The sequence below is a fragment of the Salvelinus sp. IW2-2015 genome, linkage group LG8 (assembly GCF_002910315.2).
Source record: "Salvelinus sp. IW2-2015 linkage group LG8, ASM291031v2, whole genome shotgun sequence".
NCBI classification, from domain to species: domain Eukaryota; kingdom Metazoa; phylum Chordata; class Actinopteri; order Salmoniformes; family Salmonidae; genus Salvelinus; species Salvelinus sp. IW2-2015.
This window is the reverse complement of record NC_036848.1, coordinates 28,854,896-28,872,724: the sequence shown is the minus strand read 5'-3', so window position 1 is coordinate 28,872,724 and position 17,829 is coordinate 28,854,896. Positions and strand designations below refer to the sequence as shown.

At 41.6% G+C, this 17,829-nt stretch overlaps 1 protein-coding gene across 2 annotated transcripts; it reads left to right on the top strand.

Annotated features, from left to right (window-relative positions):
• The first annotated feature begins 804 nt into the window (after window positions 1-804).
• Window positions 805-16,050, top strand: LOC111967685 (transmembrane protein 106B-like). Of its 2 annotated transcripts, none has more exons than XM_023992923.2 (8): window positions 805-977; window positions 5,624-5,832; window positions 6,841-6,901; window positions 11,182-11,335; window positions 13,226-13,366; window positions 13,507-13,550; window positions 13,793-13,846; window positions 14,446-16,050. In XM_023992923.2, exons 2-8 carry the CDS (start codon window positions 5,646-5,648, stop codon window positions 14,570-14,572), a joined length of 768 nt encoding a protein of 255 aa, XP_023848691.1. In that variant the 5' UTR covers window positions 805-977; window positions 5,624-5,645; the 3' UTR covers window positions 14,573-16,050. The 2 variants fall into 2 exon arrangements, with proteins under 2 accessions (XP_023848691.1, XP_023848689.1); XM_023992921.2 differs by having other exon boundaries at window positions 5,627-5,832; window positions 14,446-16,049.
• Window positions 16,051-17,829: the final 1,779 nt, after the last annotated feature.

Genomic DNA, 17,829 nt, shown 5'->3' with positions numbered 1-17,829 from the left:
TTCCCTACAGCTGAAATTAAGTATTCCCTTGTTTACTACAGCAAATCTACTGTGGCAATTTACCAATGTTGGTGTTGGCTACTTACAATTTTATGTAAACCATGAATAACTTGTCTACATGATTACAAACACTCCAATGGTACCTATATTAGCATTTGTGCGCTTCATGTCCACATCATTTATATGACTTCATTGAGCTAAAGAATACATTTTAGATACAAAAAGATTTGGCCATGAAGTATGAAAATGCAAATATAGGTACCATTGACTGCATTGGATATCTGCCACAAATGCAAATAAAGTTAGCGTTTGAAAGTGGCCAAGTTAACAAAACCAAAGCATGGATTGCTGCCATACCATGTCCATAGACTGCTTGCATGGTAAGGAAAGCAATATGGCATTTTTTTATGGGTTAACTATCCCTTGGTTGCAATTGGCCAAGACTTTTCTTTTTAAGTTCCTTTCTATAGCCTTCTGTAGCTGTGGTTAGGGGAATACATAAAGATGACATTGAAATGGCTTTACAACATGTTCTACCTTCTAAAAACGGGATGTGCATCGAATTGCTGGGCATTACATTGCCATTAAGGTATTACAAACTTGTTTGCTACTTAAAATAAGTTATACTCAGTGTTTTTAGAAATTGGACATTGGCCTACCGACTTCCATACATTGCTTTCCATATATTGCTTCGGGCCAAGTCTTAATCAAATTGTAGGCGCATATGATAAACATTGTTGTGGTTAATGCTTGTAATTTACCACCAAGTGGCAGCATACAACATTCGGAAACGACATCCTCCTGCCAAATGCCTCAAGTAGGAAGTGATTACTTCACTTCGTAAGTTTATATAAACGATGTAGGAGAAGTGTCCAACATTCGTTAATCCTTGACTGGTATAAAACATGATAGGCTGAGAGTATTTACCTAATCAACAATTAGCAGTACTGAAAACCTGCAGGACATAATTTTATAAGGTAAGTGCTAAGAGGCAAAAGCATATCAACTTTCTACACTGTCAGCTGAACTAATGCATTGTAATTTTCCGTAGATTCAAATCGAAAACTATAAAATCAATGTTTTTAAAGTATAAATAATGTATAGGGCAGACATACCACCAGCAATGTTCTCTGAGCCCATTTCAGGTCTGCTGCGCAAACTCGAACGTTGTAAAAAAAAATTCTGGTCAACTTCCAGCGCATTAAAAAATATATATATTTTATTAAACTAGGCAAGTCAGTTAAAAACCTGGTTTCGAATCAGGGTCTCTTGCACTAAGATGCAGTGCCTTACACCTCTGCGCCACTCAGGAGCCCCGAATTTACTGTGAACACAGCAGATATACCAGATTCAGGTTACAGTTTCTAGAGTGGTCAAGTAGGCTACTGTGGCTATTTCATCATAATTTAGGTCTACCAGAATTGGCTACCATAAAAAACTATGGCGAAAATGCATCCCATAACATTTTAACATGGCAATAGCTGTTCTATCATTCCACCTAAAGTAGAGGTGAGATCAGGTGGAACCATTCTAGCCAATGAGGGCAGGTACGCTTGTGAACAACATGCACAGCTCTAATATACAATCAGTTTTTATAACATTAATATGGTGACAATGATCTAGGTTGTGTGTAGCGGTTATGATATGAAGGTTTGGCTTGGAAAGATATTTTTTGCCAGATCACAGACAGCTGATGTTTTGTGGACTGAAGTCCACAAGCAAAGGGAAAAGGTGAGAAGGAGAGTACGTAGATGCGAAAAGTAATTATACAACAATCAAAGTGATCATGCTGTTTGTTTGTGGCTGCCATGAAAGTGAACGTTTGAGTCTGATCAGGGGTGTATTAATTCTGCCGATTCTGTTGAATTTTTTTCTTCTTAAATGGAAGCAAACGGAACAGGGATAAACATTTAACTAGGCAAGTCCATTAAGAACAAATTCTTATTTACAATGACAGCCAACGCTGGGCCAAATGTGTGCCGCCTTATGGGACTCCTAATCACAGCTGGTTGTGATACAGTCTGGATTCGAACCAGGTTGTCTGTAGTGACGCCTCTTAGCACGGAGATGCAGTGTCTTAGAACACTGCACCACTTGAATTTGTTCAACTGAAAGTCTCGTTTGTAACTGTTGGACTAATAATTACACACTAGATCAGCTAGATGCAGGCAAGAGTATGCAAGGTGGTATTGAATGTGTCAATGTCTGTCACCTTGATTACTCAAATGTCTCTCAACCTGTGCACCTATGTTGTAAACTTTCATACATAGGCTGGGTTGTAGCAACCTCATGTTGGGTAGAGGAAAACTTTAGAGTATCATGTAGTAGCCTAAACCTATCGATGTTACATTGAGCTGGGTGAATGGAATATGAATGACAGTGATCCAATATCCTGTAATAGAAATAAGGCCTTGGTCAAAAAATAAATTAAAYAAACATTGTCCTCCCTCAATCGTAAACGGCACCGACTGCCACTGTGTAAATGGCATGTCTCAGTTGACTAGCTTTCGCAGAGAAGTTTTTCTCCCCCCACATCAGTAGAGAACGGGTCTTTATAAACAAACTGTGCACCACCTCTGTGGGGACTACAGTGTCATTGCATTTTGGTACACCAGAATTACATCCTGTGTTTGCCTTGCAGCATTGCATTGCAGAGGCAGTTGCAGTGCGTTCGGTGTGGTGCAGGCCTAGATTTGATCGAACGTATGCGTCAACCTGTATGCTGTAGACAGCTTAACAGAAATGGTAGCAGAGGGTGAATGTTGAACTTTTGTTGCACACATATCCAGATGATCACGAATATTCACCTTTTGCTACCATTTCTGTCAAACCTCTGCACATACTGTTTGATGCATTTGTTCGATAAATCCAACACATGCACCACACAGAGCGAGAAAAACAGTGTTTTATGCTTCGAACACACCGACAGTGTCATTGCACAAAATAGTACGCAGCATCATCTGGATGTTTGCAACAAAAGTTCAACATTCACCTTCTGCTACCATTTCTGTCAAGTTGTCTATGCATACAGGTTGACGCATACGTTCGATAAAAACCTAGGTATGCACTGCAACTGCCTCTGCAACGCAATGCTGTAAGGCAAACGCAGCGTTTCATTGGAAATTAATATAATTCTGGGGTACCAAAATGCAAAAGCCCTGTCGGTGTGATCCAGGCGCAAAACTCATCAAATCTCGTTGCGCAGTGTAGCGTTTTGTTTGGGCTCATATCAGAGGAGAAAAATAACACATTGTGAAAAGCAGTGTTTTTCAAATCATGTCAATAAAGTCAATTCAATTGATTGAAGAAGTCACAAAAAAACAAACTGCATCTAAAACGAACTTCTCATCAAGCACTTTCGCTAGATATCTGTTGGCTTTCTTGAGAAAAGCAACTAAGCGCACATAGGTTGCTCTCTTGAGAGAATTATTACCCTTGCTTAGCAAATGAGCAACATTATATAAAAGTAGATGGTGATGCTCAGCAGACTACAAAACAAGCGATGTTGTAGGCTAGACGTTGACTGGATAAAGTTTATGATAGCCATAACTGAGTCCATGGAGTTTTTTTTWAACTCACTGCTGAGTCAAGCGCAAAACTCGATATGGTGTATCAGGCAGTGTAGTGATCTCATCTGTGGTGAAAGCGCTGATAGGCGGGCAGACAGACCCTGTACCCTGCTAGCAGCTCTGATTGCTGTGACTGGTATGTTTAGTGATCTTCAGTGACAGCAGCTAATGGGCGGGACTACAGGAAAACCGGTTCTCCCATTGGACAATTTTGAAGAGGGCACCTTTTTGCTTAAAAAAAAAGAAGTTATTTTCAGAATTGATCAAAGGGCAGTAGTGGTGCATGGGTAAAATCCCCCGGGAAGGCAAGGATAGCAACCTCTATCCAGTGAAGTCCACAAAGCATATTCCATTTACAGTAACAGAAAGTTACATGACCGACAGCATGGTCAAGCAAGTTCCTGTTTCAGACATATTCGGACCACTAAACAACTGTGGATTCAGAACCACAGAGGGTAACCGCAAGTCGCAAAGAAAACAGGAGCTGCCTCCACTACTCCAGCACCATTTCAACTTCAACATTTCATCGTCATCAAATCACCTCTGCTTAGTCTAATACAGTGACAACTGTCGACAATCTTTACAAGATACCAAAACAATTTAGTCCAATCAACGTAAGCTAAATATGATGGCTGTACAAGGTTCTGTTTTATGTGTGTGTGTTCATGCAAGTAGAAAAAAACATGTTGACTCACTACTTGTAGAGAAGCGCCAATGCCATCCTCCTCTCTTTCACGCTGACGAAACAGTCTATCCCCCTGTTATACAGTACACACTTGTATTTTTTGTTGTCCAAGGCTACCTGGCTAAAATGCTTGCTTTCTAGCCTAACCCATTCACGGGCAACATTAGCTAGTAAACATTAGCTTCTACATGTAGCTAGCTACATATTGAACTTCCATCCTCTCAGGCCAGGGGCACAACAATGTATGAATTAATGGTTGGATCAGAATCACCTTTATAATCATTGGCCAGTATGGAGAATTAATTAAAACCACAAGTCCAAATTCCTATCTCCAACCATGGCTGATTTAGAAAAGGGCCAATTTCAGATAGCTGGCTAGCTAGCCACCGGAGGGAAACAATGCCACGAGATGCAACAATTCAAGTTTTTCTGTCAATGACGTATGCTCTCAATGGGATTTGATAGAAGTGATGCCAAATCCAAGCTGGCTTCCTTTGGCACTTTTTTTGTGTGCACCAGGACCATTCACAGCTCTAAGCTGGTTGGCTAACTTTTTTTGTCAAGGGAGGCCAGATGCTCGCTGGCTTCCTTTGCCTTCAATGCTACGGGCTGCAACAATGTCATACTTGTTTGGACCAGACAGCATCAGATAGATGGCCTACACGTAGAGAGACAGAGGGGCGCTGTTTTACTCGCTCAGATGCTTTCTCCTGTGAGATACATTCAGCCTCTTGCGGAATAAAGGAACATTATGAAACACCAAAAGACGAAAGATACATTTTTGGGGGGAGCCTGGCATCCCTTGGCATCCATGAATACACTCCACTATCAAAGGGCCATTCTAAATTCATAAAAGGGCCAAATCTGACCCAAGGGCCACCAGTTGAATAGCCGGGGCCTACATCGTAGCAATATTGTGGCCCCCMAAAAAATATTCCTCTCAACATCTCACCTTGACAAAACTTCTCTAACCCAGTAGCARTCGATCATAGGTCTGCAATCAGTCAGAGATAATATACAGTGATGCTAACCGTCTTGTCTTTACAGCAATGTTGAGGACTTGGGCCTCCTATGTCTTTGTCTCCTCCTATGTCTCTAGATTTAATTCAGGACAATTATGTTATAGAGGCAGGTTGAAGGTTTATGGTGCACTTTACGGTGTGAGGGCAACTCAACATTATTTCAGGTTTCACAAAGAGGACCAACGGAGTCACCAAGGTGCTTATAGATAGAGTTATACCGAACTAGACAATATCAAGCATACTTGTTCGTGTGAGAAAAGTGAGGGAATGCATGGCTGATCTTCAAGAGGGAAATTCCACCTTGTAAGAGCAGAGTGGGGTGGGGGTTGTGTTTGCATTTCTCCCAGCAGATCGGATGGTGTTTCGACTATGGTCCCTTTAGAACACTCCAGTGGCTCCAAGGATGATACAGAGGCCATCATGCCTCAGGAACAAGAACCGGAGAAGAGAAGACTTCAGTCCCACTCCCAAACATATGGAGCCATCACCGGAGACAGTACAGGCAACCTAGGAGATACCTGCCCGACTTGTTGGGGAGTAGGGCGTATTCCAAGAGGTAGGTGGTCCACTTCAGCCAGACTAACTACTTAGTTGTGCCTGTGATTTACTTACATGTTGATGTTGGGATTATTTTCATGTTGTTATTCAAGACTTGTTAAGATTTGTGTTTAGTAACCTACATTTGTTTTAAGAGAAGTGAGAGTCACTTTCAGTTCTCAAATTGCTGTTGTGTCCTGTGTAGCAAGGCTGACATGCCACTCCCAACTACTGCTGTAAACACATTTTCTATTCACATACTGTACATCTGTCTTTACACTTAATTCACATACATATACTATATATTTATATTGCGGACTGGTCTGTAAGCTAATTTGCTGCAGTTCTTTCAATTTTGCCATGGGGTTTTGTACTGTGTATTTAAATACTGTATTTTCGACATACAGTAGCTCATTCTAATATTTCTACTACTGCACATTGCATTTTAGTTACACTGTTTATACACACCACATATTTATTTATATCCTGGATTTTTGACATAGCTCACTATACTATACAGTATCTACTGCTGTACATCTAATTCTTAGTATATCTTGTGTCAATTAATCTGTTGTACTGTATATACGTATAGATTGCATTTGGATTACTGTTACAGTGCTATTTGGGATGTTAATTGGTTTGGTTCTGACATTTCTTTCTTTATATTTTGTGTTATTTGTGTACTTGTTTGATATTTTACTGCATTGTTAGGAGCTAGTAACTTAAGCATTTCGCTGCACCCGCTATAACATCTGCAAAGCTGTGTACGCGACCAATAAACTTGGATTGGATTTGAATACAGCAGTATGTCTAACTGTGAAGTCATAGCTCATCTTCCTGTTCTCTGTATAGGACATGATCAGCGTGTGGCAGTCATAACCCACATTTGTTTCAAAAGAAGGGAGAGTCACTTTCATTTCTCTGTGAAATGAAATCAAAATGCTGTTGTGTTCTGTGCAGCAAGGCTGACATGCCAATACAGCAGTATCTCTAACTGTGAAATAATAACTTGTTCTTCTCTGTATAGGACATGATCAGCTAGTGGCAGTCATCCCATGTTCAGACATAAGACTGAGGCCCAGCCGGACGTAAGTGTGTGTGTCTGTTTTTGAGTGTGCGTGTTTGTGTGCGCGTGCATAACTGTGTGTTGAACACCTCCCTCTGCAACTGGATCCTGGAGTTCCTGACGGGCCTCCCCTAGGTGGTGAGGGTAGGCAACAGCACCTCCACCACCACGCTGACCCTCAACACGGGGGCCCCTCATGGGTGTGTGCTTAGTCCCCTCCTGTACTCCCTGTTAAACCACGACTGCGTGGCCATGCAGCATCAAGTTTGCTGAAGACGCAACGTTGGTAGGCCTGATCACCGACGGCGATGAAAAAGCCTACAGGGAGAAGGTCAGAGACCTGGCAGTGTGGTGCCAGGACAACAACTTCTCCCTCAACGTCAGTAAACCAAAGAGCTGATCGTGGACTACAGTAAACAGGGGGGTGAGCACTCCCACATCTACATTGACAGAGCTGTAGTGGAGCGGGTCGAGAGCTTCAAGTTCCTCGGTGTCCACATGATTAAGGACTGAACATTGTCCACACACACAGTCGTGAAGAATGCATGTCTTCCTCTGACACTGCCTGATATAGATTTTTCGGGCCTTCCTCTGACACTGCCTGACTCATAGGTCCTGGATGGCAGGGAGCTCAGAGGAAGGCCCGAAAAAGTGTCAGAGGAAGAACAGTCTATGACTTGGGTGGCTGAAGTCTTTGGCAATATTTCGGGCCTTCCTCTGACACGGCCTGATATAGAGGTCCTGGATGGCAGGGAGCTCGGCCCCAGTGATGTAGCGTCCGGCAAATGGTACTGGAGCACCAGGCTCCAAGACAGCTTCTATCCCCACGCCATAAGACTGCTAAATAGTTAATCAAACGGTTACCCAGACTGTCTGTATTGAGTTTGACCTTATTTTCCACTGACCCTATGCACACTCACAAGACTCTACCCTCACACTACACTGACACTGACACTCTGACAACAACAACAAAAAAACACACACACACACACATACAGACACACACATAACGCGTACTGACGCCACACACACATACACACCAGTGGAACGGAGTCAAACATGTTGTTTCCATATGTTTGATACCATTCCATTTATTCCCTTCCAGCCATTACAATGAGCCCGACCATCTGTAGCTCTACCCACTAGCCTCCTCTGAGACACACAGACTTTCACAATCATCATACGTCGCTGCTACTCTGTTCCTTTTTTAATCTTATTATTAGATTTTCTGCCTCTATGTACATATCTATCTCAATTACCTCGCACCCCTGCAAATTGATATGGTAGTGTTACTCCCTGTATATAAACCATTTTCCCTCGTGTTATTCTTTTTATCATCTTTTAACTCGGCATTGTTACTAACGGGCTCGTAAGTAAGCATTTTATTCGGCTCATGTGACGAATAAAATTAGATTTGATTCGATTTTTGAGCTTTACCCATACGAAACAGTGTACAGCAAGATTCTTGGTGTGTTTAATCAGCATATTGTGTTACGCTTCATGGTTATTAAAGGTCACAWATAGGGTTGCAAAGGGTCGGAAACTTTCCGGAAAAGACACCTTATCGATAGCAATGGCGGAACATTGTCAGAGAAATGATGAKGAATGTTTTGCTCGAGCTGTGTATGCAACTGGTTCACCTCTGATGCTCACAGGCAATGTGTATTGGAAGAGATTTCTGAATGTTCTTAGCCCAGCATACACCCCTCCAACCAGACATGCTTTATCTACTCATTTGCTGGATGCAGAGTTTAACAGAATTCAAGTGAAGGTCAAGCAAATCATAGAGAAAGCAGACTGTATTGCTATCATCTCTGATGGGTGTTTGAATGTTTGCGGGCAAGGAATAATTAACTACATCATCTCCACCCCTCAACCAGTATTCTACAAGAGCACAGACACAAGGGACAATGGACACACCGGTCTCTACATTGCAAATGAGCTGAAAGCAGTCATCAATAACCTTGAACCACAGAAGRTATTTGCACTGGTGACAGACAATGCTGCGAACATGAAGGMTGCTTGGTCTAAAGTGGAGGAGTCCTACCCTCACATCACACCCATTGGCTGTGCTGCTCATGCATTTAATCTGCTCCTCGAGGACATCATGGCACTGAAAACAATGGATGCACTCTACAAGAGAGCCAAGGAAATGGTTAGGTATGTGAAGGGTCATCAAGTTATAGCAGCAATCTACCTCACCAAGCAAAATGAGAAGAATAAGAGAACATTGAAGCTGCCCAGCAACACCCGTTGGGGTGGTGTTGTCATCATGTTTGACAGTCTCCTGGAGGGGAAAGAGTCTCTCCGAGAAATGGCCATATCACAGTCTTACGATATGGACAGCCCCATCAAGAGGATCCTCATGTTTGACGTATTTTGGGAGAGAGTGGTAAGCATCCTGAAACTCCTGATACATAGCAGTAGCCATTGCACGGATTGAGGGAGACAATGCCATCCTGTCTGATGTTCAGACTCTGCTTGCAGATGTAAGAGAAGAAATCCGTACTACCCTGCCCACTTCACTGTTGCTTCAAGCAGAGGAAACTGCAGGTCTGAAATACATCAAAAAGTGTAAAGACTTTTGCCTGAAGCCCATACGCCGCAGCGTACATGTTGGACCCCAAGTATGCTGGCAAGAGCATCCTGTCTGGTGCAGAGATCAAATCAAATTTTATTTGTCACATACACATGGTTAGCAGATGTTAATGCGAGTGTAGCGAAATGCTTGTGCTTCTAGTTCCGACAATGCAGTAATAACCAACGAGTAATCTAACCTAACAATTTCACAACAACTACCTTATACACACAAGTGTAAAGGGATGAAGAATATGTACATAAAAAGTTATGAATGAGTGATGGTACAGAACGGCATAGGCAAGGCCTATGGTGTCATCACTACCGTGTCTCGCCACCTTGGCCTGGATGAGGGCAAGATTCTGGGCAGTCTGGCGAAGTACACTTCAAAGCAAGGGCTTTGGGATGGAGATGCAATATGGCAGTTGTGCCAACATATCTCATCAACCACCTGGTGGAAGGGACTTTGTGGGTTAGAGGCTCTTTCCCTTGTTGCCTCCATCATCCTCCAAATCCCACCAACATCAGCCGCCTCAGAGTGCAACTGGTCCTTGTTTGGGAACAGACACACCAACGCACGCAACAGGCTGACCAATACAAGGGTTGAACAATTGGTGGCCATCCGGGCAAATTTGAGGCTTTTTGAATCTGACAAAGAGCTATCCTCAACAAGGTTGGAAAGTGACAGTGAAGGATGAGGCCTCAGAGCCTGATGTTCAAGAGGTGGAGAAGACATGGAAGCCTGAGAGGAAGACAACCAAAGCTTTAGTTTCTAGACTATCACTTTATGTTGAAAACATTTTTGGGAGATGCGATGGATCATTGGGGATCATTCAATATTCCCTTTCTTTTGTTGTTCAGTGAAATCCTCCCATGTGAAGAGTCAATTCATTTAATTAAAGTTCAATTCGTAACTAAATAGTTTTTTTTTTCTATTGGAAGGATTTAATCATTTGCAATTATGTCTACTTATGATAAGGTAAAAGGTTTATGTTTCTGTCTCCATATGATATGGTAGATATATCCAATGCAAAAAAACATCTATATTTAAATGGTATTAATATTAATTTGCATATATTTTCGTTAATTCTCATATTCCCGTTAATTCACATGGAAAGTTTCCACTTTTGAATATTCCCCAAAATGTGCAAACCTAGTCACGAACAGTCAAAATCACGTTTTTTCATGAAATTGGATGATATTTGGATGAAACCAGATCAAAGTACAGCATGATGACAAAAGTATGAAAAATGACTGTTGCTTTACATTGATAAAGTTTGATAATAAAGTTACTGGTCCTCTCCCCCTGTGTCAAACACTTGGATTCAGGAGGCGTCATAAGAGACACGCCAAACGGGAGATGTATCAACAACAAAAAATGACATCATTCATGCACTTTCAATGTTGCTCGAGTTGCTTTATGTATCACCATATTTGCTTCAGATGATTTGACTGCAACACTGCTCACTGCATCCAAGTTGCTCAACATAGGTGTTTCAAAGGGCTGTCAGTCAAGGCAAGCTCATGAATATAAGCTTCCCGCCCACTCACCCTACCTTTTCAAACTTCCTGGTAGTTAACCATTACTTTTTGTAACATATTTAGCATTTCTATCCAAAAACAAATATTAACGTTATATTTTAGTCATTCAAAAGGCTATTTTACATGGGAATCATGAAGTTTGTTCGGGACCTTTAACTGCATTCTTCTTTTCCAATTTCCAAGGAAACTCTATGTGTGTATATCGGTGGTGGTGTGTCTCCTGATCTGCTGTCTGATCCTCTTCTTCCTCTTCCCACGGAGTATCTCACTGTCCCTTGTCACCGTCAAATCAGTGATGGTCTTCTTCACCCCGCATACAGTTGAAATGCAAATCGCGGTAAATACGAGATATATGCGTGCCGCACTCCCATATACAGTTGAAGTCGGAAGTTTACATACACCTTAGCCAAATACATTTAAACTCAGTTTTTCCACAATTCCTGACATTTAATCCTAGTAAAAATCTGTTAGGGTCACCACTTTATTTTAAGAATGTGAAATGTCAGAATAATAGTAGAGAGAATGATTTATTTCAGCTTTTATTTCTTTCATCACATTCCCAGTGGGTCAGAAGTTTACATACACTCAATTAGTATTTGGGAGCATTGCCTTTAAATTGTTTAACTTGGGTCAAATGTTTCGGGTAGCCTTCCACAAGCTTCTCACAATAAGTTGGGTGAATTTTGGCCCATTCCTCCTGACAGAGCTGGTATAACTGAGTCAGGTTTGTAGGCCTCCTTGCTAGCACACGCTTTTTCAGTTCTGCCCCCCAAAAATCTATAGGTTTGAGGTCAGGGCTTTGTGATGGCCACTCCAATACCTTGACTTCTGTCTCTTATACACATCTAGATGTGTATAAGAGACAGGTCTTGAGATGTTGCTTCAATATATCCACATAATTTTCCTTCCTCATGATGCCAGAAATCAGCCAAGACCTCAGAAAACAAATTGTAGACCACCACACATCTGGTTCAGCCTTGGAAGCAATTTCCAAACGCCTGAAGGTACCATGTTCATCTGTACAAACAAAAGTACGCAAGTATAAACACCATGGGACCAYGCAGCCGTCWTACCGCTCAGGAAGGAGACACGTTCTGTCTCCTCGAGATGAACGTACTTTGGTGCGAAATGTGCAAATCAATCCCAGAACAACAGCAAAGGACCTTGTGAAGATGCTGGAGGAAACAGGTACAAAAGTATCTATATCCACAGTGAAACGAGTCCTATATCGACATAACCTGAAAGGCCGCTTAGCAAGGAAGAAGCCACTGCTCCAAAACCACCATAAAAAAGCCAGACTACGGTTTGCAACTGCACATGRGGACAAAGTTCGTACTTTTTGGAGAAATGTCCTCTGGTCTGATGAAACAAAAACAGAACTGTTTGGCCATAACGACCATTGTTATGTTTGGAGGAAAAAGGGGAATGCTTGCAAGCCGAAGAACAGCATCCCAACCGTGAAGCACGGGGGTGGCAGCATCATGTTGTGGGAGTGCTTTGCTGCAGGAGGGACTGGTGCACTTCACAAAATAGATGTCTTTAATGTAGGAAAATTATGTGGATATATTGAAGCAACATCTCAAGACATCAGTCAGGAAGTTAAAGCTTGGTCGCAAATGCGGCTTCCAAATGAACAATGACCCCAAGCATACTTCCAAAGTTGTGGCAAAATGGCTTAAGGACAACAAACACAAGGTATTGGAGTGGCCATCACAAAGCCTTGACCTCAATTCTATAGAAAATATGTTGGCAGAACTGAAAAAGCGTGTGTGAGCAAGGAGGCCTACAAACCTGACAGCTCTGTCATGAGAAATGGGCCAAAATTCACCCAAGTTATTGTGGGAAGCTTGTGGAAGGCTACCTGAAACATTTGACCCAAGTTAAACAATTGAAAGGCAATGCTCCCAAATACTAATTGAGTGTATGTAAACTTCTGACCCACTGGGAATGTGATGAAAGAAATAAAAGTTGAAATAAATCATTCTCTACTATTATTCTGACATTTCACATTCTTAAAATGAAGTGGGGATCCTAACTGACCTAAGACAAAGATTTTTTACTAGGATTAAATGTCAGGAATTGTGAAAAACTGAGTTTTTAAATGTATTTGGCTAAGGTGTATATAAACTTCCGACTTCAACTATATATATCATAGACAATAGGTRATCACTCATTGTTTGGTTTATTATGAGGTCAGTGTGACCAAACTATGTTTTTCCTCCTCCAGAATGTCTTTAACGTCACCAATGAGAACTTTGCGGACATTCAATTCTTGGAATTTGATATACAAGTGCTGATTGCTGAAACAGTGGTGGGCAGGATCAAGATATCTAATATGACCGCGGTCAAATCACGTTCAGAGAAAGCGGTGAGTTTGATATTGTTGTTTCATATAAATCAATTACACAATTGTAATACTGTGTAATTCAAAGAGACTTTGTTTATGGTCCCGTATGAAACCGTTGGACCTTAATTCCCAGTCAAATTAAGTTTTCCGATCTCCTACAGTATACTGTTGTCATACCCATAACAATTGAGGACGCAGGCCTGAAGTAAGCATGACATTTATTATCATTTATATGTTCAATATCATTACCATCATCACTGCTTCTAAAATAGGAAGGAAATACAGTGTTATCTGCATATGTGTACATTACAGTATGAACTCTTGGATAGGACCTACAGTATGAATTAAAGTTACAGTACGCTCTTAGTTTTGCTTTCAAAATATATTATTTTCCTTATGTGATAAATGTGTCGGCTGATAAATGTCTTTATAACTCCTCTGTTTCAGTAATTACTGCAAGTCAAACACCATAAGGATTCACACCTTGTTCTTGCATTTGCAGTGAGTTTCACACTCTATTCTAAGATATGTTAAAGAGGCCAACCACAAACACAGCTGTCACACCACAAACACTTCAAGGCACTTAAGCCTCTCTGACCTCCAGGCTGTAGTATGTCAATTGACTTCCCATTGTAACATATCTTGTTTGGAACCACTCAAACAGACAGATCTTATGCTTCTAAGAATGGTGTACATGGTAGTTTTGCTGACGATTCTTGTTGTCAGTGATCTTGAAGACCTTTGGCCAAGACAAAATCTAGACCAAAACAGATTTTTTTTTGCCTTTTCAAAACGTGGATGAATTTCCCCTTTCAAGCCACATGTTCAAAAATCTCACACATTTGTTTCATGTCCATTTGAGATGAATCATGCCTTAAAACTAGTAACAGTGTAACTATAGTATTTGCTTTTAGGTCATAAACCAACCCAGTTGACGCTTTTTTTTTTATAATGGGAAAAAGGTAGTCAGGAACAACAGAAAAACAAACCTTTGAACTTGACCATTCTATAAAAGGGACATTTTGAAACACGAGAACTGTGCACTTCCGGAGGAAGATTTCAAAATGTCTGCCTTGATATCCCTTTTTTGTCTTCCACAGAATGACAATGAACATTTCCTACTTGGCTCACTCGGAGCAGCTGTCCGAAGACACCTTTGAGTACATTGACTGTGGAGCCAACACCACCATCCCCCACCCTATTAGGCAAATTCTTTTTGAAAGATGAAAGCCTGTCAATGAGGGATCCCCAAAGTGAAAATGTTTATTATAAACAAGATAGACTCAAAGGAATCTTCCATTCTATCTTATGTCCAGCGGTCATAAAAAGTATATTGATACGTTTTTCGTTGTCAAAGGGAAATATATACATATAGTAGACTTATAGTATTGTCCTATTCTTCTGAGGTAGTTTTTTGAACGATTTATGAACTGTGAAAGTACATGTTGTAGTGTTTTGTTGGTTGTTTTAACATACTTGTAGGGATTTAAAACATACACTGAGTGTACAAACCATTAGGAACACCTTCCTAATATTGACTTGCACCCCCCCAGAACAGCCTCAATTTGTCGGGGCATGGACTCTACAAGGTGTCGGCCCATGTTGACTCCAGTGCTTCCCACAGTTGTGTCAAGATGGCTGGATGTCCTTTGTGTGGTGGACCATTCGTGATACACACGGGAAACTGTTGAGCGTGAAAAACCCAGCAGCGTTGCAGTTCTTGACACACTCAAACTGGTGCTCCTGGCCCCTAGTACCATACCCCGTTCAAAGGCACTTAAATGTGTCTTTCCCATTCACGCTCTGAAAGGCACACATACTCAATCCATGTCTCAGTTGTCTCAAAGCTTAATAATCCTTATTTAACCTGTCTCCTCCCCTTCATCTACACTGATTGAAGTGGATTTAACAAGTGGCATCAATAAAGGATCAGAGCTTTCACCTGGATTCAGGTGAGGAAAGAGCAGGTGTTCCTAATGTTTTTTACACTCAGTGTACATTTCATCATTAAAAGTCAATCAGTGTACAGTATATCACAAAAGTGAGTACACCCCTCACATTTTTGTAAATATTTGAGTATATCTTTTCATGTGACAACACTGAAGAAATGACACTTTTCTACAATGTAAAGTAGTGAGTGTACAGCTTGTATAACAGTGTACATTTGCTGTCCCCTCAAAATAACTCAACACACAGCCATTAATGTCTAAACCGCTGGAAACAAAAGTGAGTACACCCCTAAGTGAAAATGTCCAAATTGGGCCCAAAGTGTCAATATTTTGTCAGTTGTTTTCTCTACAGCTTGATCTCTCTAGATCTCTTGTGTTTTGCAACTACATGTCACTTTGTTATGGTGTTTGACTGTTTGTTTGATGGTGGGAAAAGGTGGTACCAAGACAAGTCGCCCATGGGCATACACTACCCGTAGGAATACTTTGTCTAAGAACACTAGTTAGAACTGGGCGGACCACCCACTGTATTTTTGGTTAGTTAGCTAGCTGTTGTTGAAGCAGGTAGTCTAGCTTAGGGGTGTTTTTGGATATTTGTTTCTTTCCTTGGGTCCAGCTCAGCCCCTCTTCCTGCCCCCCCCCCTTTACCGTGTGTTTACAAATAAACCATGAGTGTTTGACGGTAATTTAGTTGTCTGTGGGTTATTCGTTCTCACTGTTCCTTTTTCACTAGTATACTTTGCATAAGTAGTTACGGGTCTCGTTACCATCCCCCCCCCCCCCCCTAGACTGCTGGGCCAAAGGGATTTGTAACACCGAGCATCCGAACACAAGCCTAAGATCGCAATGCCAAGCGTTGGCTGGAGTGGTGTAAAGCTCGCCGCCATTGGACTCTAGAGCAGTGGAAATGTCTTCTCTGGAGTGATGAATCACACTTCACCATCTGACAGACAAATCTGGGTTTGGTGGATTTCAGCAGACCATTACCTGCCCGAATGCATAATGCCAACAAAAATTTGGTGGAGGAGGAATAATGGTCTGAGGCTGTTTTTCATGGTTCGGACTAGGCCCCTTAGTTCTAGTGAAGGGAAATCTTAACGCTACATCATATAATAACATTCTAGGCAATTCTGTGCTTCCAACTTTGTGGTAACAGTTTGGGGAAGGCCCATTCCTGTTTCAGCATGACAATGCCCCTGTGCACAAAGCGAGGTCCATACAGAAATGGTTTGTTGAGATCGGTGTGGAAGAACTTGACTGGCCTGCACAGAGCCCTGACCTCAACCACATCAAACACCTTTGGGATGAATTGGAATGCAGACTGCGAGCCAGGCCTAATCGCCCRACATCAGTGCCCGAACTCACCAAAGCTCTTGTGGCTGAATGTAAGTCCCCGCAGCAATGTTCCAACATCTAGTGGAAAGCCTTCCACTGGAGGCTGTTATAGCAGCAAAGGGGAGACCAACTCCATATTAATGTCCATGATTTGGAATGAGATGTTTGACGTGTCCACATACCTTTGGCCATGTACTGTATGTTATGTGTATTTGAAAGTTTCCTCCATTGATGTTCAATATGCAATTGCCTCGTAATTCCATTAACCTCCATTAACCTTATATAAGAGGGTAAATAACATTTCCTACGGGTTGCCATGATTTGGCTGAGGAATTTTGCAGTGAAGTGACAACTTTCCTGGACAGGGTGTGTGGACTGATGACTATTTGCACAATTAGAACTTTTGAGTTAAGAAATACCTAGATCATTACCAGCTTTTTAAAAAAGTCTCTTTGAAGACACTGACATGTGATGTTTGTTTTGTTCGGGGTTTATTGCCCTTGTTGCTGTAAATTGCGTTCCAATGTGAGGGCTGTTCTCTCTGCTCCAGTGCATGATGGTTACAGCTACTAATCTAGGAGTGGTTGTAGCTACCACTGCTGGGAGTACTGTATGGACTGAAACACATCAAACAGCCATCTTCATAAATCCAATGTCATTGAYGTACGTTTTTGGCTTTGTCCTTTTAGAATAAATCAATTTTCACTGGAGGTTATATGATATTGTCCAATTTCACTGTCAGCCATCATAACATGATTAGTCAAATAAATAAGCCGTACTCTACTCTCAGTTTCTTAGATTGAAAGCTGAGGTCATGATAACTACAGGTCCTATAGCAGTACAATGGACATGTAAGGCTAAGGTTGTCCGCATAGCTCAACAGTCTCAAGAACTGAACTCACTGAGTATCTGTTGTCAATCTTGCCACTGTAGTTGTCTTTGTTTGTGCGCACACACTTGCAGTGCACACTTTTACCTGCTATGAAGATAACATAATGCAGAGGGTTATAAAGAAGTTAGATTCAGTTAATTGCATGGACGTTCATAACCTCTACCAATGGATGAGATACCCTACCGAGTGGCACGTCCAGCACTTTGGGCTCAGGGRGAAGGACTGGCATGGTTGGCGCCTCAGGTTGGCTCTCTACCGTAGGAGCTGGTCCCTTCACATTCTGTATGTCCAAGAGAGAAATTATCATC

Excerpts from the sequence above, each read along its gene's own strand:
- LOC111967685 (XM_023992923.2), top strand. The coding sequence starts at position 5,646 with ATGGTCCCTTTAGAACACTCCAGTGGCTCCAAGGATGATACAGAGGCC. Across the intron at positions 5,833-6,840 it reads AGTAGGGCGTATTCCAAGAG|GACATGATCAGCTAGTGGCA; the intron begins GTAGGTGGTCCA and ends TTCTCTGTATAG. Across the intron at positions 11,336-13,225 it reads CAGTTGAAATGCAAATCGCG|AATGTCTTTAACGTCACCAA; the intron begins GTAAATACGAGA and ends TTCCTCCTCCAG.